The following is a 19,777-nucleotide window of genomic DNA, read 5'->3' on the forward strand; positions in this document are numbered from 1 at the left end:
ATACGCAAGTAATACAATTAGGTCGTTGGGACTGATTGTGAAATGGTTCAGATTCAGCTAGGAAGCTTAGAGCTTGCAGAGCTAGCAAACCAATCCCCTCACCAACTCAATGACCAACTCCATGCTCTGCTGCTGTTTTCAAGCAAGTAAACAACTCCACAAAAAAGCGCGGGAAAAAAGAAGTGGCCTTGCTCTCGCGCGCCTATTTATTTGAGCACCCAAAATCCAGCGAGCTCCAAAGTCATCACCAACTCGTGCCTGAGCGATCGATCACTTGGAGTAGCTAAGCTAGCCGGCAATGGCGCGCCACCTCCTCGCCCTGCACGCGATCACCGCGGCCACGTCGATGCCGGCGGCGGCGTGCGGGAAGCTCGGCGCGGCGGCGGCGGCGTTCCTGGCCGTGTGCGCGCTGGCGCTGGCGCTGTGCGCGTCGCACGCGGCGCCGGAGCGGCTGCGCCGAGCGTTGGCGAGCGTGAGCCGGCGGAGGACGGAGCCGGTGATCAGCATCCACCAGGTGCAGCCCGGCGTCGGCGAGGGCGAGGCGGGCGACGGGATGCCGCCGCCGTGCGTCTGGCAGAGGAACATCCTCATGGGCGGGAAGTGCCAGCTCCCGGAATTCTCCGGCGTGATCAACTACGACGCCGCCGGGAACGTCGTTGTGCCCGGCCGCCCCCGCGCCATGCCGGCGGCGCTCGGCTGGTGATGAAGACGGAAAGGCAGCTAGCGCGATATGTCCGTGCAACACAAGCACGGGGAACTGCAGAGTGGCACGCGTCGTGTAGAGTTTTTGTTTTCTCCTTTCATCCTATTTTGTGAACGAAATGAAATAATATTTGAAAGAAATTTGAATGCCATAATTATGACCCGAAAGCTGAAATTTGTGTTTGATGTATGGAAGGTGTGTACTTCTGTTGAGTTCCGCAGTGGGCGTCGGAGGAGAGGATGATTCAGATATCTTATTAATTAATGATTAATTAAATATTGTATTAACTATTATAATCTTGAAAAAGATATTCCATCGGCTTCATGTTTAATGTGAAATTTTCATACATTTGACCATTCATCTTATTTAAACTTTTAAGCAAATATGTAAAAATATAAGTAATACTAGAGATATGAAACAAATGACAATTAAATTAGTGATAATTATATATTTTTTAATAGGACGAAAGTTAACTATAGACCAAAGTCAATGACATAAAAAATAAAAAAAATCAGAGGAATTAGATTAATATGATTTATGAAATCAACCTTTTAGTTTAATTTTTTAAAAATATCACACCATACTTAGACGGCATTTTCCAGTGCCATAATTGCCACCTGAAATTTGTGCTTATTAATGCATGGGTCAACTGTGTGACTGTGTCCATACCTGTATTTTCTAGTGCTGCAGCTAAAAAATCCAAAACACATCACTGAAATAAAGAGAAAAAAAATTAGGTTGAGATTTTTGCACTTCCGCTCTTAATGATTCAAAACTACAAACACTATATTTTAAAAATAGAACATGACAAAATAATCTAAATTAATTCAAAAGCTAGATTTTAAAATTCAAAGCTGACCACAACAGACACTAAAACGGCATCACACCACCGAACTACATTTGATCTTGCATATATACGTACATCCTTATATACGTACATCCTTGTATTTTCGTTTCTGATTATGCTTATAAGCCAAAATTTAAATTTTAAATCTTAAATTTAGAGTTGATTTTAGAATTTTTTTACCAAAGTTTATTTTTTGGCCTTGACGTTTATATCGCTAAGAACGTGTATATAAAATTTTTATTCACATACTATTTTTTTTTACAAATATACCTTTTATTTTTCTTAAAAATCTATCACCCTATAAATTTATAGATACGCCAAATCGTCCTCTCCGATCTCCAAATACGAAAAAAAAAGAAAATGTCGCACCCAACACTATGACCACGTATTCATTCACGTCCAACAGACGAGTGTTTTCGTTTGACCGCGACGGCTGACGACAACCACGCTTAATTCCGAGGGGGCAAAACCGTCATCTCAAGATGCCCAGCACGCAAACGCAAAGCAAGCCGAGCCAACTGTACTAAGAAATGACGTTGCCGCCTCGCTCTCGCTCCACTCCGGCCGGTTCGAGAGTGTGGCGTCTCCGCCTGCGTCTCTCTCCTCTTGTTTGCCTCGACTTCTCCGAGGCGAAGTGCGAGCGCCATGGGCGCCAGCCGCCTCGCCCAGACCAATGCTCTCTTCAGGAAAAACCTTGTGATCCAGGTGAGGTGGTGACCCGTCGTCCCGTTCTTGAACCCCTCCTTTGTTTCGGATTAGCAAAATTGTGTTAGCGAAATCGTGCGTTTCTTTTGAAAGAATCTTTATGTTGGTGTTTCTTTTCTTGGCTGGATGGTTCAGTATTTGGAATCAGTGAAGAAATGCATCTTTAGCGATTTCTGTGCTCGTGGATTTGGGTGAAAAAGGACTCGCATGTTCACAGGATTTAATTCTGGTTATGTTTGTTCAATCCTGTTCCAAGATTCAATTTTCCACCCTGCATGGATGGAAATTCCTGTCTTTGATGTCTTCGTGCTATGTTTGCTCCTACCAAGATTGGATTTTTTTTTTCTCTTCGAGATATCTATGGAGCTCAAGTTTGGTTCTTGTGTCTTTGTGTTGTCCCCCCGATCCGCAGAGGCGCGCAGGGAAGACGAACTGCTGCGTGATCCTCTTCCCGCTGCTCCTCTTCTCGGTCATCGGGGGCCTCCAGATCGCCATCAACATCGAGCTGTCGCGGGGGCTCGCCTCCGGCACCGGGTCCGCCGTCGACTGCCGGTGCAGCAGCGGCGCCACCGTGGACGCGAACGCCACGGGGGGATTGGACTGCCCGCCACAGTGCCCGTTGCCCCGTGCACCCAAATGGCCCCCCGTGCTGCAGATCCCGCGGCCGGACCGCCGCGCCGTCAGGGACGGCGATCTCTTCCCGTCCGCCGGCGATCTCCCCGACGCCTCGTGCAGAGCCGCGGGGTCCTGCGCCGCCTCGTTCCTCGTCACCGGCAGCAATCGCTCGTTTGTGGCAAGTATGCCCTTTTACTCTCAGTGCAATTACAAGGTTAAGTTGTGGTTTTGCCGGCTTGTTTATCTGTTTTGACTTTGAAGCATGCCCGTGTACTGCAACGGAACTATAGAGTCGATGGGCTATACGGACGGATAGAGAAATAACACTTTTTAAAAGTGGGCCTATAGGATATAGGGAGGGTTTTTTTTTAACAAACTATTTTTTCTCCTGTTTTTCTTGGTGGAATTGGTTTTCTAATAATAGGGCACGCGGGACACGCTATGCTTGTGCGAAAGAGGGATGAGTGGATGGAAGACTGCGCTTTTAAAGTAGCAGAGATAATGGAAATGGTTTAAATGTCTGGCCTATGTGACATGCATACAGCCAAGGTGCTGTTGACTGATAGTGAACAGTGGTTCTGTCTTTGATACCTTATTCTGCTTGCAGGTATGATGGACAACATGTTGCCTGTTCACAATTCTTCGGTGAACTTGTCGTCTGACATCTCGGCTTTGGCCGATTATGTTCTGGTTAGTGTCCTTGATTTCAGTGTGACCGTTGTTTAGGCAGTTTTTTGTTTAGGGATATGAGTGCTGTGTATTACTGTAGAAGATGAAAAAGGGTTTAGGCATTTTGTGATGTATCTAAAATTGCAGGTGGATGATAAGTATTCTTTCTTTGGCTTTGGAGTAAGCTCTTTTCTTCAGAACACATGCAGCCCAAACCAGACACTTTCTTTTGCATACCAAAGTGGCAATAGAACTGAAACTGTAGGCAAGTTTTTCTCCATGTAAGGTCAAAAGTTGGGTTGCATATTGTTTAGTAGAAAAATGTGCAGTACCGATGATTTCAACTATTCTCAATATTGGTTTATTAAGGTTCTAAAGAACATGGAAAAATGATTAAATACATTTACAAAAATTCTCTCTGTTCGTGAAACTACAATGACTACATGATCAATCAACTTATGAAACTATTTAGATGATGATTATCTATTGGTTAAGGTTAGTAGCTTTATCATTTAGTTGTTGGCTTCTTTTCTGTAGCTAAGATTTGAATTTTGAAACTTAATATTAGAGTTGATTTTAAGGTGTTCTTATTGTAGTTTATTTTTTCCCACACTGTCTTTTAAATTGCTAAGAACACAAATAAAAAAAGTTTTAATCATAAACTATTTTTTGTTGATTCGCTTATTTTTTTCATTCATTTTCTTTATTTTAGTTTTCAGTTTAGTGTCAACATCATTTATCAAAATTTTGAACGGAGACTATATTGCAAGTTAGCTCTTAAGAGTTAATACTTGGTTTATCATGTAAGTGATGCTTATTTGTGTGACTTTAGAGGATAAATAATTATACAATATATATTATAAGTAAAAAATATTTAGCCTAAGGGCCTATGGCACCAAGTCACCTAGGGCCCTCGAAATTATAGAACCGGCCCTGTACACGCGAACTATTCTAATGTTTGCTGAGGTTTGGAATAGATGTGCAATGTACCCAAGGATTAATGCTCTGGCGGGACAGTTCGTGGCTCATCAATGATGAACTCTATAGAGGTTACTACCAAGGAAATAATAAGAACAAAACCAATGAAATTGCTGCAGGTAATTTCCAATGTGCCCCCAATCAGTTCTGCAAACCTACCACTCATTAACATTAAATCCATCCTTTTGCAGCTTATGACTTCTTAAGCTCTGATCATAGTAACTTTAATGTGTTCATCTCATATAACTCAACAAAAAAGTTTGATGCCTACGAAGGAGGCATCACACTCGCTTTTAATCAAGAAGGAGCATGGCAAGCACCTAGATTGGTTCAAGTTCCACGATTGATCAATATGGTATCTGCTTTCCAAATTGAGAAGTTGGAATAGTTGATTATTTATCATCTCTAATTGCTCATGAATATTCGTCCATACATCATTGCATATGTTACCTTTGTCAGATTTGCGTGCACACCATTCTCAAATCTTTATTTTACAGCTCATTTGTGTACTGTTATTCTCTTTACTGTTAAATGATTTCTAATGCTTTATCATTGCAGGCTTCAAATGCATACCTTCATCTTAGGGCCAGTACCCTCAAAATGTCATTTGATTTTGTCAAAGAAATGCCTAAAGCAGCTCAAAACATGAGGCCATTTGATATTTCTTCATTAATAGGGCAGCTTCCTTATGTATGGACTATGGAACTTCTTTTCCCGGTATGCATATTGCACCAATTTGTTTGAATGATGTGAGATTTTGTGGCCCTTTTACAAGAAAATAACTGTGGATCAAGCTTAATTTTTAATTATTAATGAATTGATACTATAGGTAATTTTGACCAACATTGTATATGAGAAGCAAGAGAAGCTAAGGATTATGATGAAGATGCATGGTCTTGGTGATTTATCATATTGGACTATCTCATACTGCTATTTTTTTCTTCTATCACTGCTTTATGTGATGTCCTTCACGTTATTTGGTTCTGTTCTCGGTAAGATATCTTTTTATCTGGGGATGTATCCGGTGATTATCCAAATGAAACTAAGCTTGAACTAAAAGTGAATTTGGTCACATAATGTTGATATTTTGCCTATTATCTCTAGTTCCTGGTTTGATGTAAGAAAAGAGAAGTCTGCTGGAAAAGTTATAAACTGGAGGCAAGTTGCTTATACTTTTACCTTTTTCTGTTTTTCAGGTTTAAGATTCTTTCGACTGAACGACTACAGTCTACAGTTTGTGTATTACTCTGCGTATATGAATTTACAAATTTCGTTTGCATTTCTTATGGCAACATGCTTTTCCAGTGTGAGGACAGCTACTGGTATGCTTTGATACATAAGTAATCTCAGTTTATCCATTTATTCAGATTATGAAATTTACTCTGTTTATTTGGCATATCATGCCTCAGTGACAGGATACTTCTACATAATTGGTTCTGGACTTTTAGGAGAACTTTTATTCAGGTCCTATGTCGAAGATGTTTTCCTCTCAAGTATGTACAAGTTTATCTTTACAATAATATCCGTAATTCTTTATTCCCCGTATTCATTTTGTCCCTTACATTGTTGCATTTTTTTCCTATGTTGTTCTCTTGCTATAGTGGCCATAAGATCTTTCTTTTTATCTGGCTGTTACTGAGCTGCCGCCATGGCAACTTGTTTTTCTCCTGTAACACTGCAATTTTTTACACTCAGCGACATGTGTGGTCCCAATCCCATATGTCCATGAGATGAGGAGTGGCGAATAAGAAATTGGAAAAGTTTGAAATGGTTAATAAGGAATTGCCACATATAATTAGTCATCAGCCTGTGCATTTCACCATTTAGTAATTTATAAATTTTATATTAAAAATGTAAAATTTATTATGTTTTATGGATACACAATATACTGACAGATATAAATGGTAATTTCTTTTATTGTCATCTATGGGTAATAAGCTTGTATAAAAAGAATGTGATAATATGTTTGATTGTTTGGCTATCCCTTCACTTTTGCCTAACCAGATTGTTGTCGATTCACTAGCATAAAACTTCTTTGTCAACCTCTAGCTAGTGTCTTCCACTTCTATTGTCATCAAATTCCTCTTATTTGGTAAGGAGCAGCCATGAGTTTGGTGAAATATGGACCTTTTTAGATAATGGAAGTAAGACTTCTGATCTCTGCATCAACTAAGGATGCATTGTTAGGGCACGTACAAAGGTGCCTATTAGCTGACTCTCTCAATCGCCACGTAAGCAAATTTGGTGATGTGGAGGAAAGAGAGGAAATGAGAGAGAAAAGCTGTTGCCATGCATGACAACGGCTTAGAGTCGACTCTTAGCATTTATTAAAGGAAACTCTCTTGCATGTGAATGTATAAAAAGGAAACTAACTTAATAAAAAATATTTTATTGCATTAATGAAGAAACCACACCTGACTCTACCTTTACACGTATCATTATAAAATAGACTCTTGTTACTGACGTGGCTTCAGATAGAGTCCACAGCGGGTTCTACCTTTGAACATGCCCTTAAGAGAACTAATTTCGGGCCTCTAATTTTTTCCATAAATGTAGTTTTTTTTTTCTAAGTGATTGCAAAATCCGGTGTCCCACCAGTGGTTGTGTACATCCTGTGGATGTAGAGGCTGGGTCTTATCCCATTTTTTTAAAAAATAATGTAGGATTCATGTGGTGGTATCTAATTAGTAAAGATAAATATGTGAGATATTTTTATGCAGCCAATATCTATGATTTTTGCATTTTCTCATGCCAATGTCTATCACTATTTTCCAATAATTTTGTGGAAATGTTGTATTTATTCATCTCAAGGAAGCTGGATTACACTTTTGGAGCTCTTTCCTGCATTTTCATTGTATCGCATTATCTATGAGTTTGCACAATCTGCATTGCTTGGGGATTATATGAACTCTTCCGGGATGAAGTGGATTGACTTGAGTGATCCCAAAAATGGAATGAGAAGTGTTTTGACCATAATGATACTAGAATGGTTTTTGTTCCTTTTATTGGCGTTCTATTTGGATCACTTCGGTTCCTTCCAAAATGGAATAAGAAAAGCGGCACTACTTTTTCATTCGCACGTTGATAAGAATCGTTTTCAAGCGACTCAGCAGACCATCCAGCTTCAAGAGTTCAAAGCTTCAATTGACAATGAGAAGACAGATGTTATCCAAGAGGTATTCCCACTTGTTCTGTATACTCCTATATAATATCCTTTTGTATATCTAATAACACTTCCGCTCTATCATTTATGTTAAGCTTTAGCTTTCAAATCAAAGGCTAAGAACTTTATATGTCAGCTCATCCCTTATACTATTGCATGTCAAGATCCTTGGAGTTACAATTTGTCTTATTTTTCACCTTCCTTTTTTTTTCCTTCTACCGAACTTCAATGCTGTATGGAATGCAAATATGTAAGGTAGTTGTTGAAGTTAGTACTGCATGTTTGTATTTGCACAGGCCATCATGAGTATTAATTTAGTTTTGTCATCATTTTTTCAGAGAGAAACAGTTGAACATATCTTACAAGAATCAAACAATAGCTGCTCAGTCATCTGTGACAACCTTAGGAAAGTGTACCGTGGAACAGATGGGAATGCAAAAAGAGTTGCTGTCAGAGGACTATCTCTTTCTATTCCACGTGGGCAATGTTTTGGTGTCCTGGGACCAAACGGTGCTGGAAAAACCACTCTCATCAACATGGTACATATGATTTAATTTTAGATCTTAATAATAAATCAAATAAACATTATATTTAGATAACAATAAATATCCAGTATGTAAACCATTTTTTGCACAATTCCCTTTCAAGACCAGGAACTGTCATACTAGTACATTTCTTTAAATCTGAAAACATGTCTAGGTAGTTATGTACCTATATAATCCCCCTGGAAGAAGACCTATATAATCAAAACACAGATTTTCTATTTGTCACAAATGATCCCTATATAGGTCACTTAGAAACTCAACTGATGTTTCATTTGGTCACATCACATTATCGGATTTAAAGGGCTCTTAACCTGACAACAGCTGACTGGATTTACTAAGCCTACGTCTGGCACGGCGTACATTGAAGGATTGGACATACAATTCGAGATGAACAAAATTTATGCAGGAATCGGTGTTTGTCCACAGCACGAGTAATCTTATCTAATCTCACTCTGATGTTTCTGAGCTACATTTTTGGTTTCTTCTGGCCAGCCTTCAAGGAAATGTAGCTGGTGAACTTGAATTAACTTCCCCTTCCTTTTTTTTTCTTGTTGCAGCCTGCTCTGGGAAACACTGACTGGTCGCGAGCATCTGATGTTCTATGGAAGGCTTAAGAATTTGAGGGGTGTATCATTAACTCAGGTAATATGTGCTCGTTTGTTAATAACTCACTACTTCCTCCACTTTTTTTTATTTAATGCCGTTGACTTTTAGATTTACGTTCGACAATTCGTTTTATTCAAAAAATACATAATTATTGATCATTTTGTTGTGATTTTTTAATTACTACTTTAAGAATGACTTATAGTTATTTGTATTTACATAAAATTTTTGAATAAGATGAATGGTTAAACATAGATCCAATAGTTAATGGTATTAAATAAAAAAAACCTGAGAGTGTATCTCTGTATTTAAATATATGATATTGTTGACTTAATTTATTCGGTCTTTAGGGTGCAACTTTGCCACTATTTTCCTATTAGAATATAACAACAATATCTGACAAAACTATTATGTTGTAAAGGCACTTATAAATAAAAATCTGTCCATATGATTTTTATGTTTTCAAACTAAATATTTTGAGTTATTGATGGTCAAAGTTTCAAAAATTTGACCAAATAACATCAACAGTGTCAGAGGGAGTAATATGGTGATATTTTTTATGGACTAAGGCATGTTTAGTTCCTAAAAAGTTTTGCCAAAAATATCACATCAAATTTTTGGACACCTAAATAAAGTATTAAATATACATAAACATTAAAACTAATTAAACAGTTATGAGGGAAATTGTGAGATGAATCTTTTGAGGCTAATTAGTACGTGATTAGCCATAAGTGCTATAGTAATCCACATGTGCTAATGAGGGATTAATTAGGCTTAAAAGTTTTGTCTCCCAGTTTCTTAGCGGATTCTGTAATTTATTTTGTGTCCGTATATCCGATATGATGTTTTTAAAAAATATTTTGCAAACTGAACGGGGCCTAACATGACGAATTCAATTTCCAACGCCATTCACAAGTGAAAGATGAGCTTATCATCTGCATACAGGACTGATTTGTCTATTGACAAAAAGTAAGGTGGTGAAATATGCTGTGGAAGATCCAAGTCACGTCATTATTATAAATATAAGTTGAACTAACATTTTCACAGTCGCTATGCTGTTCTTATGTGATTATGATTTCACAGTCGCTATGCATCTTCATATATTCTGTCACTATTTTACTGCATTTTTGTCTACACAAATTTACTGGATGCAAAACCAAATCCTCGTGCATCTCTGGAGCAATCACTTAAGATCGCCTATTTCTTTTTTTTAGGCCATTGAGAAATCTTTGAAAAGTGTGCGCCTGTTTGCTGGTGGCGTTGCTGATAAGCTTGTAGGAAAATACAGTGGTGGCATGAAACGTCGCCTCAGCGTTGCGATCTCTCTAATTGGCGACCCTAAGGTACAGTTTATATCTATCAAACTCAGGAAGATTATGAATATTCTTGCATGTGTAAATCACACATTTTGAGCATTCCGCAGGTAGTTTATATGGATGAACCAAGCTCAGGATTGGACCCAGCATCAAGGAAAGATTTATGGAATGCTGTCAAGTCTGCCAAGCAGGACAGGGCCATAATACTCACAAGTACTGCACAATGGGGCGGTACCAGGCGTGAGGCAGCTTGGGTTGGAGCCCCACGCCTGGCCAAAAAATTCATTGGAACATTATTATTTTTTAGTTAAAACTTAATCAAAAGATTTATATTTTATTTTTGAGCTCTAGGCTTAGTAAATTTCTGGTTCCGCTCAACTCTGATACAAAACATACCCTTTCTTGAGTCAATCACTGCATTGCATTGCATTGCACCACATCACATTATCACATCATACTTGCACTTTTTTTTCCAGCGCATTCGATGGAGGAGGCTGAAGCTCTATGCGACCGCATAGGAATAATCGCAAACGGCAGCTTGCAATGCATCGGCAACTCTAAAGAGGTACATCATGAATGTAAAATTGATCATACTTTTTTCTTCATTTGAGGCCATTGATGCCAGATGCTAACATGAACCCCCCAAAACCTTGTCTTTTTTCCAGCTGAAAGCCAAGTATGGGGGGTCATATGTACTGACAGTAACAACGGTGACCGGCGAGGCGGCGGAGGAGGAGATGAGGAGGCTTGTCCAGTCCATCTCCCCTGCCATGAACAGGGTGTACAGCATCTCCGGGACGCAGAAGTTCGAGATGCCGAAGCAGGAGGTGAGGATCTCTCAAGTGTTTCAGGCCATGGAGCACGCCAAGAGCAGGATGGCCGTTCTTGCCTGGGGCCTGGCTGACACGACGTTGGAGGATGTCTTCATCAGAGTCGCCAGGGAGAGTGACAGTGCATCATCATCCCCTTTGGCCTAATCAAGTACTCACTCATCGGTAAACCATAGAAAAAATCACCTCATGGTTGGAGGAGCATGAGCTGATGAGCCCTTGATAGTTAAGATGATGGTGAACTCCAGACGCCATCTTCAGAGTTCAGACACAGAAGCAGTGGTACATGGAACGGGATCCCCTGCGATAGCATGGTGGTACTGCAGGGCTACAGTACGCTGAATTTGATATATTCTGTAACCGTTAGATCAAAACACTGTTCATAACATTTATTCACTATTCATCTCATATGAACGGTGCCTCTCTGTCTTACAGTCTTACTACAGAGGATCCGGATGCGCGGTACATCGAGTACTGATTCATTCTCTTAAAGACAAACATAATATAATGTACACTATCGTGCAGCTTGCTGTGGGTTGCTAGGAAGTAGTAGAAGAACGGATGAACGTCAGAACCTGTGGCTGTCTGGCTGAATTATCAGGATTTGACATTATATACTTAGAACTATTGTACTATATTGACTCGTCTGAGTGTACCTACCTGACTGCTCACTCCTAGCTGGCTAGCAAGTGAAGCAGCATGCGCGTAGCTGGCTTTCTTTATCTATACCGGCGAAGTTTTGGAAGGTGAAAGCCATAGCCGATCCGATCAAAAGAAGTGGCTACGCAGCTTGAGATTTTTCAGAGAACGAGCTGTGCGGGCATGGGAGCAGCTCGTCGGCTTCGCTTCGGGCTACCAGCGGTGCTCGTCTTCCTGCTGCCGTCGCTTCTGCTCTGCGCTCTAGCCGTTGCTCCCCTTGCAGTCGGCGTCCCTTTTGCCGGTGAGCACGTCGTAAATCATTTTCTCTGGTGTACAGTGTACTTTCTATGTTTCATATTTTTAGGCTAGGTTCGGTATTCACTCTTCCATCTACTCATTTTCGGTGGACATATTCTTAAACTGGTAAATGGTATGTTTTGTATAGAGAAATATAGACAAGTTGTTTTAAAAGTCATATTACTTTCATTTAAATTTCTTTTATCAATAATAATTAATTAATCATATGTTATTGAGCCATGATGTTTTTCTTTGGCGCAAGAAGAGGAGCAGTTCGGAACATGTTGGTTGGAACGAAGCCTAGGTTGGAGCGAAGCCTAGTTTTATTCTCGTTCTTTTAGCTTTGAGATCTTTGACCAAGCTTACTGAAAAATAATTAACATCTACTCCCTCCGTCCCTCAATGTTTGACGCCATTGGCTTTTTTATACATATTTGACCATTCGTCTTATTTAAATTTTTTATAAAATATGTAAAGCTATATATATGCATAAAAATATACTTAACAATAAATGAAATGATATAAAAATATTAAAAGTTATGTTCATTTTTTGAATAAGACGAATGGTCAAATGTACGTAAAAAAGTCAACGACGTCAAATATTTAGGGACGGAGGTAGTATACTATCAAATAAATTCAACATCAACACATATTTTATGGTGGATTTGAACTAAACTAATGTGATGTTTTAGATGTATGTGTACTTTTTTTTATAAACGTATAATATTACATAACTTCAACATAGACGAAAACTAAAATTCCTGACCATATAAAACAAGGGGAGTATTATTGTGTGAATGTGTGATTTCAAATATAATTGCGCACAGTTAGGAAATAGTCAATATGTGAAAATAGGGTAGCTATTGGGCAAAGAAAGGCAAAATATAATACGTTAATGCTTGAAACATGATTTTCTTTAAAATTTATAATATGTTGGCATAAATTTATTTAACATGGTTCATTGAAGCTGTAGAACGTGGAGGTGGTCCGGGTGGATATGGAGGAGAAATTGGAGGCGGAGGCGGTGGCCCCGGTGGGGTTCATAATCCTCCAATCTCTTTAATGTACGGCAACCAATACATACCTACAGGCAAGTGTATAAGTATATTTTGCTTTCTGTATTATAAAATTTTTTGGATTTATCTAGATTCATCAATGCATCAATGTATATGTTTTATATATATGTTTAGATTAATTAGCACATAAATAAATCTAGATAATTAGAAAGTCTTATAATGTGGAACGGAGTGAATAGCTACACGTAGGAAAAAAAATCTTTTAACCATATCAAAAACATATCAAGAATTACTACTACTTTAAAATATGAGACATTTACTTTTGAAAGTGTATATAATAGAATTTTGGAAAGCACAATAAACATATGGATTAGAAGTAGAAAAATTTTATAGAAGTTCTAAAACCAGAAAGGGAATTTTGGGTAAAGGCAAAATATAACATATTCTAATACGTGAAAGACAACTTCGTTTAAAATTTACATAATTGCTTTTGTAGAACATGGATGTGGATATGGTGGTGGTACCGGCGGGGTTCACAATCCTCCGATCTCTGTCATGAACGATAACAAATACATGCCTAAAGGCAAGTGTATTTTACCGGAAAATTTAGCAACACGTAGGAAAGAAGAGCCTTTAAACCATATTGAAAACATACCAAGAGTTACTACTCCCTCGTGTTTTCATGTTTGACAAAATTGGATTTTGCATGTGTGCTTACCTATTTGTCTTATTTTTTTAAAAAATATATGACTATAATTTATTTTGTTATGATTTGTCTTTATTATTAAAAGTATTCTAAGCATGATTTAATTTTTTACAGATTTGTACAAGAATTTGGAATAATATGAATGGTCAAACATATGTATGAAACTTAATGGCGTTGAACACTAAATACTACTCTGTCCGTTTCACAACGCAAGACATTCTAGGCATGTCTGGATTCATATGGATGCTAATGAATCTAGACATATATAAATTATATACATTCATCAATTGATTAATTTAGGTAAAGCTAGAAAGTCTTACAGTATGAAACGGATGTAGTATTCACAGCTAGCGAGAGGTATCAAATTTATTTCTCTAAACATTATAGAACCTTTTCAAGGTTGTAAATAGTAGTACCATGTGTTGATACCAGGGTTTTATTTACCACAGAAGTGGCCAAAATTGCTCTTGGGTGTAGCAACAATAATCGATGATAATCACGAATATCGTTAAAAACTGTGCGAACTAAAAACTAAAAAATTTAAAAATCATCGTGGTTTTAGATGCCAAACCGCATAGTTTGACATGATTATCGCGCGGTCTAGTGCGATTATTGTGGCGACTTTGAAGACGATAATAATCACGGCTTTGATCATGATAAACGCATGGTTTGGTGTGATTATTGCACAATTTTAAATAAAACGATAATCATGGTTTTGATCACGATAATCACACATTTTCTATGATTATCGTGCAGTTTGCTAAGATTATTACGACGATTTTGAATTCCTCTGCATTAGACTGTATTGGTCCTTAGGATCAGTGTGATTTTTTATTTTTTCTCATCTTTTAAACTTTTTTTAATTGATTCATGTCTTGTTTTTAAAATTTTTCTTCACCACTGAGTTTAGAATAAACATAACTATCATGATTTTTGGATTTTTCTACTAATTATTTTTTGAAAAGTTTTGAATTAGATGATATTTGCGGAACCGTATTGCCAAAAACCATAACTGTATCTTAGCGATGCATGTGATTATTATGATAATCATAGTTATGTGAATGTTTTAAGGACGACAAAAAAAAGACCTCACAAATATACCATAGACAAATCCTCTGTCTGTACCCACAGAAGTATTCATTCGTAAATTTCCCTTCATTTTTCTTCGAAATCATAGCAGAGTTTTTTAAATCTTAATTGTTTTTCCTTCCATAGGTCGACGTGGAATGTATCGTTGGCCAGGCCGCAGGACAAATCAAGGCAACTAACTGACAAGACCGGCGAATGACATATCATTGAAACAAATACTGCATATGTATGATGCAGGGGACGAAATATAGCAAGAAATTCGTCTCCAAAATTTGTATTTGAATCTACGTAAATTTCATTGGTTTCACATGACACCAACGAAGTTTTACGAACTCTATAAAATTTAATGTTTTTATTATCCATGTGTAAAGCTCAATGACTCTATGAGTAGTAGAGATACCAATGGTTGCTTATCATTGGATCCACCGCTGGGCTCAAAGATACCTCGACCACTAGCTTGCTCGAAGCCATCGTACCATCTCCATTGTGAGCTAGTTGTCGCCGGTGCTACTTCCACCTCCAAATATGGAACATGGTCGAGACGTCTTCAATATCTCATTATCGCTAACCCACATGCTTGAGAAGGAGGGAGCCAAGCTATTGTATCACCCACTATCTCCATATGCACTTACAGTCTCATCTATATAGGTGTCACGTATATGCCACGTGGGATAGAGATTAAGTTAATGTGTCATGCACATTGCGTAGGATGAAATCGTCGTTCAAACAACTAGGGAGGTAAAATAAATTGGTTTTTACAGCTCCTGTATTTAGTTTTATAGTTGACGAACGAAAAATAGACTATAGCTATAGTTAAGACAAATGCAACGAAAGTTTAGTCACATCGCTATAACCCCACTAACATAATAGCTAAGATCAAATAAGAGGCTATGACTTAGGCAAAAGTGGGAGTGGAACGCTAGAGTGACCTTTTTGGAGGTTCGTTCAGGATTTTCATGCAAGAGGAGGCCCGGATCGGAGCACGCCCACAGGCAGCTACCACGGAGCACATAGTTTAGGCCATTGATCTTGGATTCTTCAAGCTGTATTCAAGGGACGCTTGCCTTTTTTTTTTCTCCTTTATTTTTTGGTTTGGCAAAGAGGACTCTTGGTGTGCAGTACCCACCAAACTCCATTCGGATCACAAACCTTTAAGCACTGTTCTTTTTTAAATTTTAAAAAAGGAAACTATAAAGTCACACGGCAGAATTTATCTGTAAAAAGCTGAAAGTTGGTAGAATGCCATTCTAGATATTGACAACGTTATATGCGTGTACTACAAGTTACAACACAGCATGTATTACAGTTTACAAGCACTTCTACGTACTGTATTCAATAAAATTGGCACGCTGTGCCGGTTCGGCCAAAACAAAAACTTCAGAACTTAGTCCATTCATCTTCGGAGCCCTATATTCCCATCTTTTTACGTTTACTTTTGCTTATAAATCAAAATTTAAATTTTCATTCTTAAATTTCGAGTAGGTTTGGGTTTTTTCAGCTTTCATCATAATTTGGAGAAGGTACCGTATATACAAGGGACCTCTATATCCAGTAAACTCGTGAGATTATAATAGGGAAGTGGATTTTAAACCCTCGAGAGGATGTTCCCTCGTTTATTACATGCTATCTAAATAGTTATAAAAAATTTGAAAAAAATTATGAAGATAGACTAATATAAGATATATCACTACACAAACATGCAAGTTCAAATATGACTTTTACAATCCATAACAAATTAAACTCTGAATTACAGTCATATTTGTAATTTTTTCTATGGATTTTAGAAGTCATATTTAAACTTACATGTTTGTGTAGTGATATATCTTATATTAATCTATCTTTATAATTTTTTTTAAATTTTTTGATGACTATTCGAATAATATGCAATAGACGAGGAGACATCCTCTCGAGGGATTAGAATACTTTCCCTGCTCCGTGCATTGTGTATGCTTTTGCATGCTCACCACCTGAGCTCAAGTCTGTGAGCTAAGTTATATATGTTGGCACGGAAAGGATCGAGTAAAGTTTAAATATGACTTTTACAATTCATAACAAAAATAACAAATTAAACTCTAAATAGTATACGTATACTCACAGTCATATTTGTTATTTTTGCTATGAATTATAGAAGTCATATTTAAACTTACATATTTGTGTAGGGACATATCTTATATTAATCTATCTTTATAATTTTTTCTAAATTTTTTAATAACTATTTAAATAACATGTAATAAACAATGGTACATCGGTTTAAAATCAACTTCCCACAGAGCGGAGCCAGCTTCAAATGCTTCCATTTTGTCCTACATAGCGTGGAGCCTCCTGTGGACTGTGGTTGCTTCGTCGTAAAGCACATAACGTCAGAAACAGTGGCTGATCGATCAGTGAGCAGGATTTGACTCTCGTTAATTAGTTACCTAATTATAACAAGCTACTTAATTGGCACGGACCTCACTAGCTAGCTCATGGCTCTGCTGCCTTTCTATATATACGGGCAAATTAAGTTTTGGAGAGGTGAAAGACGCACAGCCGATCGATCATTTCGAGCTAGGCGCAGGTACGCCGTAAGGCCATGGGAGCAGCTCGTCGGCTTCTCTTGGGGCCACGAGCGGCGGCGGCCATGGCGCTGCTCCTCCTGCTGCTGCTGCTGCCGTCGCTTCTGCTCGGCGCTCTCGCCGCCGCGACTCCTGCGGCCGGCGGCGGCGCCCCTTTTGCTGGTGAGAACGTTGTGTAACATTTCTTCTGAGACATGTTACTCTGTTCTCAAATATTAATGTAATTTTGTTTTAGAGTTATGAACAAGAATTTAGTAGTATCTTCATTGATATTATATTTCATTTAATTTAGCTACAAAATATTTGACGTTAATTTATTTATGATAGCATTGGTATTAGTTTACTATAAGTCCTAAAATACAAGGGATTATACCTTTGTATTTATTCCGAAATAAAAGGAATTTTAGGATCCCGATACATAGTCTAATCAATTTGTTCCATACCGTAGTGTAAGACTTGATAGTCTAGTATGAATTCATCCATTAATCGATATATATGGTTTATGATTTTTTATGATTTGTAATATGTATGAATTTATTAGCATTCATACATTATGAAACAAGAAATGTACTTTATTCCTCGTCTATGTACTTGTATATTTCTCATCTCTAACCTTTTATACTATTTTATTTCCCTAACTATCCCTTTTACTACTTTCTTAATTTCTTAAAAAAATGCTATAATATTTTGTATTTTGGGATAAGAGTAGTATTTGATAAGAACAAACATGACATAAGTAAAAAAAGGGGAAATTCTGAAACTACGAGCAATGCATTTGGGACAAGAACAAATAGTCATATATGAATATATGCTAGCTTTTGGTAAATGAATAACACAATACATCAATATTTGAGACACTATTTGTTTATAATTCATATAGATTACTCCGTCTGCTAAAATGCTAGCATTTCTAGCATCTGAATATTGTCATAAAATATAAGCAAATTTATTACTACTCACGGTACTACTTATCCTATCAATTACTTCTTATTTAAAATTCATCTCATTTTATCCTCACCTACCGTCTCATTCACTCCTTAAATATATAGTCTTTTCTTCTCAAACTTAATCTCCACTAAATAACCTAAAAATATTTATATTTTAGAATAGAAGGATTATGTCGCTAGAAATATATTGTGTTTGCATAAATTAACTTACTCACATGCTAACTTTTCTACTTATTTATTTCTCACCTACAACCTTTTATACTATTTTTTTTTACCTAACTATCACATTTTACTGCTTCATTAATTTCTATTAAAAATACAATAATGTCTTATATTTTCGGACAAGGATAGTATTTGAGAATGACAAATATGAAATGAGGTAAAAAATAAGTGTATATATGGAAGTTCTGAACTTACATGCAGTGCATTTGGGATAAAGCAAATAGTCGTATATGAATATATTCTAGCTATTGCTAAAGGAATAATACAATACTTGAAACAGTATGTATGTATGTATGTATGTATGTATGTATGTATGTATGTATGGTGTTGCTAAAAAGTTATATATTTTGTTTGTAAACATGGTTAATTTTGTAGAACCTGGAGGTGGATATGAAGGAGGAACTGAAGGCGGAGGTGGTGAACACGGGGGTGGATACCAAGGAGGAATTGGAGACAGAGGTGGTGGTGACAACAACCAATACATAGGCAAGTGTATTTCACTCGGAACTTAATACATATGCGGGAAGAAAACCTTCTAACCATCTTGAAAAATATAATGAGTTATAGTGCTTCTCTAAAATATGGGACAATTAGTTTTTTAAGCTAGTAGTATCTTGTAAATGATAATGTACATGGAATAACCTAAAAAGTGTATAGAGACAAACTTCTAAAAACTACTTGGTAGAATGCCATAGGAAATATTCATATATAATTAATAGTATCTCCTAGCTATTGGGTCAATGCAAGGTATAACATATTCCAACATGTGAACACAACTTCATTTAACAGAACATTTATATTTACAAAACTGGTAGCCTTGCAAGAATAAAAATATACAAAAACAAAGAAAAAAGAAAACATATAGAAGTTCTAAAACTGTGTAATTAAGTTGCATTTCTAATTAGAGGAAGTATTATTATATAAATATCTCTTAGATATTAAATTAAGACAATATAATACATTAATACTTGAACACAACTTCTTTTAAAATTTATATAATATGTTTGTATAGGTTTATTGCAATACACCTCAGCCCATTAAAAGTATAGCTTGGTCTGCTTGTCCATATTCTTGCTCCCGTTCAAGCAAGTTTAGACTGGTTTGGACTATCTTATATATACCAAATTTACTCCAACTAGAGCAACTTGGGATCAACCACTTTTACGAGAAACGATGGTAAAGGTGTAACCGATGTGCTGTGCATATATAGGTCCACCCAACTCATAAAATTAACTACGTATTTACGATTGAAACATTACATTTATTAAACATGATTGGTTATTTTTACAACATACAGGGGGAGGTGGAGGTAGGAGTGGAGGTGCAGGACGA

At 37.3% G+C, this 19,777-nt stretch overlaps 3 protein-coding genes across 3 annotated transcripts; all 3 read left to right on the forward strand.

Moving 5' to 3' along the window:
* Positions 1–298: 298 nt before the first annotated feature.
* LOC121053453 lies at positions 299–703 on the forward strand. Its single transcript, XM_040520369.1, has one exon. The coding sequence runs from the start codon at positions 299–301 to the stop codon at positions 701–703; it is 405 nt and encodes a 134-aa protein (XP_040376303.1).
* A 1,423-nt stretch (positions 704–2,126) lies between these two features.
* On the forward strand, positions 2,127–11,611 carry LOC102703754 (ABC transporter A family member 10-like). The gene is made up of 18 exons (XM_015833378.2): positions 2,127–2,255; positions 2,668–3,052; positions 3,478–3,560; positions 3,687–3,804; positions 4,517–4,636; positions 4,709–4,872; positions 5,076–5,234; positions 5,347–5,509; positions 5,714–5,839; positions 5,927–6,010; positions 7,329–7,693; positions 8,019–8,219; positions 8,547–8,656; positions 8,783–8,867; positions 10,043–10,171; positions 10,252–10,357; positions 10,621–10,709; positions 10,810–11,611. Exons 1-18 carry the CDS (start codon positions 2,196–2,198, stop codon positions 11,119–11,121), a joined length of 2,859 nt encoding a protein of 952 aa, XP_015688864.2. The 5' UTR covers positions 2,127–2,195; the 3' UTR covers positions 11,122–11,611.
* Positions 11,612–11,796: 185 nt separating this feature from the next.
* On the forward strand, positions 11,797–18,931 carry LOC107303501. Its single transcript, XM_040520364.1, has 4 exons — positions 11,797–11,914; positions 12,878–13,000; positions 13,423–13,586; positions 18,821–18,931. Exons 1-4 carry the CDS (start codon positions 11,797–11,799, stop codon positions 18,929–18,931), a joined length of 516 nt encoding a protein of 171 aa, XP_040376298.1.
* Positions 18,932–19,777: the final 846 nt, after the last annotated feature.

Source organism: Oryza brachyantha, chromosome 2 (assembly GCF_000231095.2).
Source record: "Oryza brachyantha chromosome 2, ObraRS2, whole genome shotgun sequence".
NCBI classification, from domain to species: Eukaryota; Viridiplantae; Streptophyta; class Magnoliopsida; order Poales; family Poaceae; genus Oryza; species Oryza brachyantha.

Excerpts from the sequence above, each read along its gene's own strand:
- LOC107303501 (XM_040520364.1), top strand. The coding sequence starts at position 11,797 with ATGGGAGCAGCTCGTCGGCTTCGCTTCGGGCTACCAGCGGTGCTCGTC. Across the intron at positions 13,001-13,422 it reads CAACCAATACATACCTACAG|AACATGGATGTGGATATGGT; the intron begins GCAAGTGTATAA and ends TTGCTTTTGTAG. Across the intron at positions 13,587-18,820 it reads ATATTGAAAACATACCAAGA|AACCTGGAGGTGGATATGAA; the intron begins GTTACTACTCCC and ends TTAATTTTGTAG.
- LOC121053453 (XM_040520369.1), top strand. The coding sequence starts at position 299 with ATGGCGCGCCACCTCCTCGCCCTGCACGCGATCACCGCGGCCACGTCG.
- LOC102703754 (XM_015833378.2), top strand. The coding sequence starts at position 2,196 with ATGGGCGCCAGCCGCCTCGCCCAGACCAATGCTCTCTTCAGGAAAAAC. Across the intron at positions 5,235-5,346 it reads CTATGGAACTTCTTTTCCCG|GTAATTTTGACCAACATTGT; the intron begins GTATGCATATTG and ends TTGATACTATAG. Across the intron at positions 10,172-10,251 it reads CTCTAATTGGCGACCCTAAG|GTAGTTTATATGGATGAACC; the intron begins GTACAGTTTATA and ends AGCATTCCGCAG.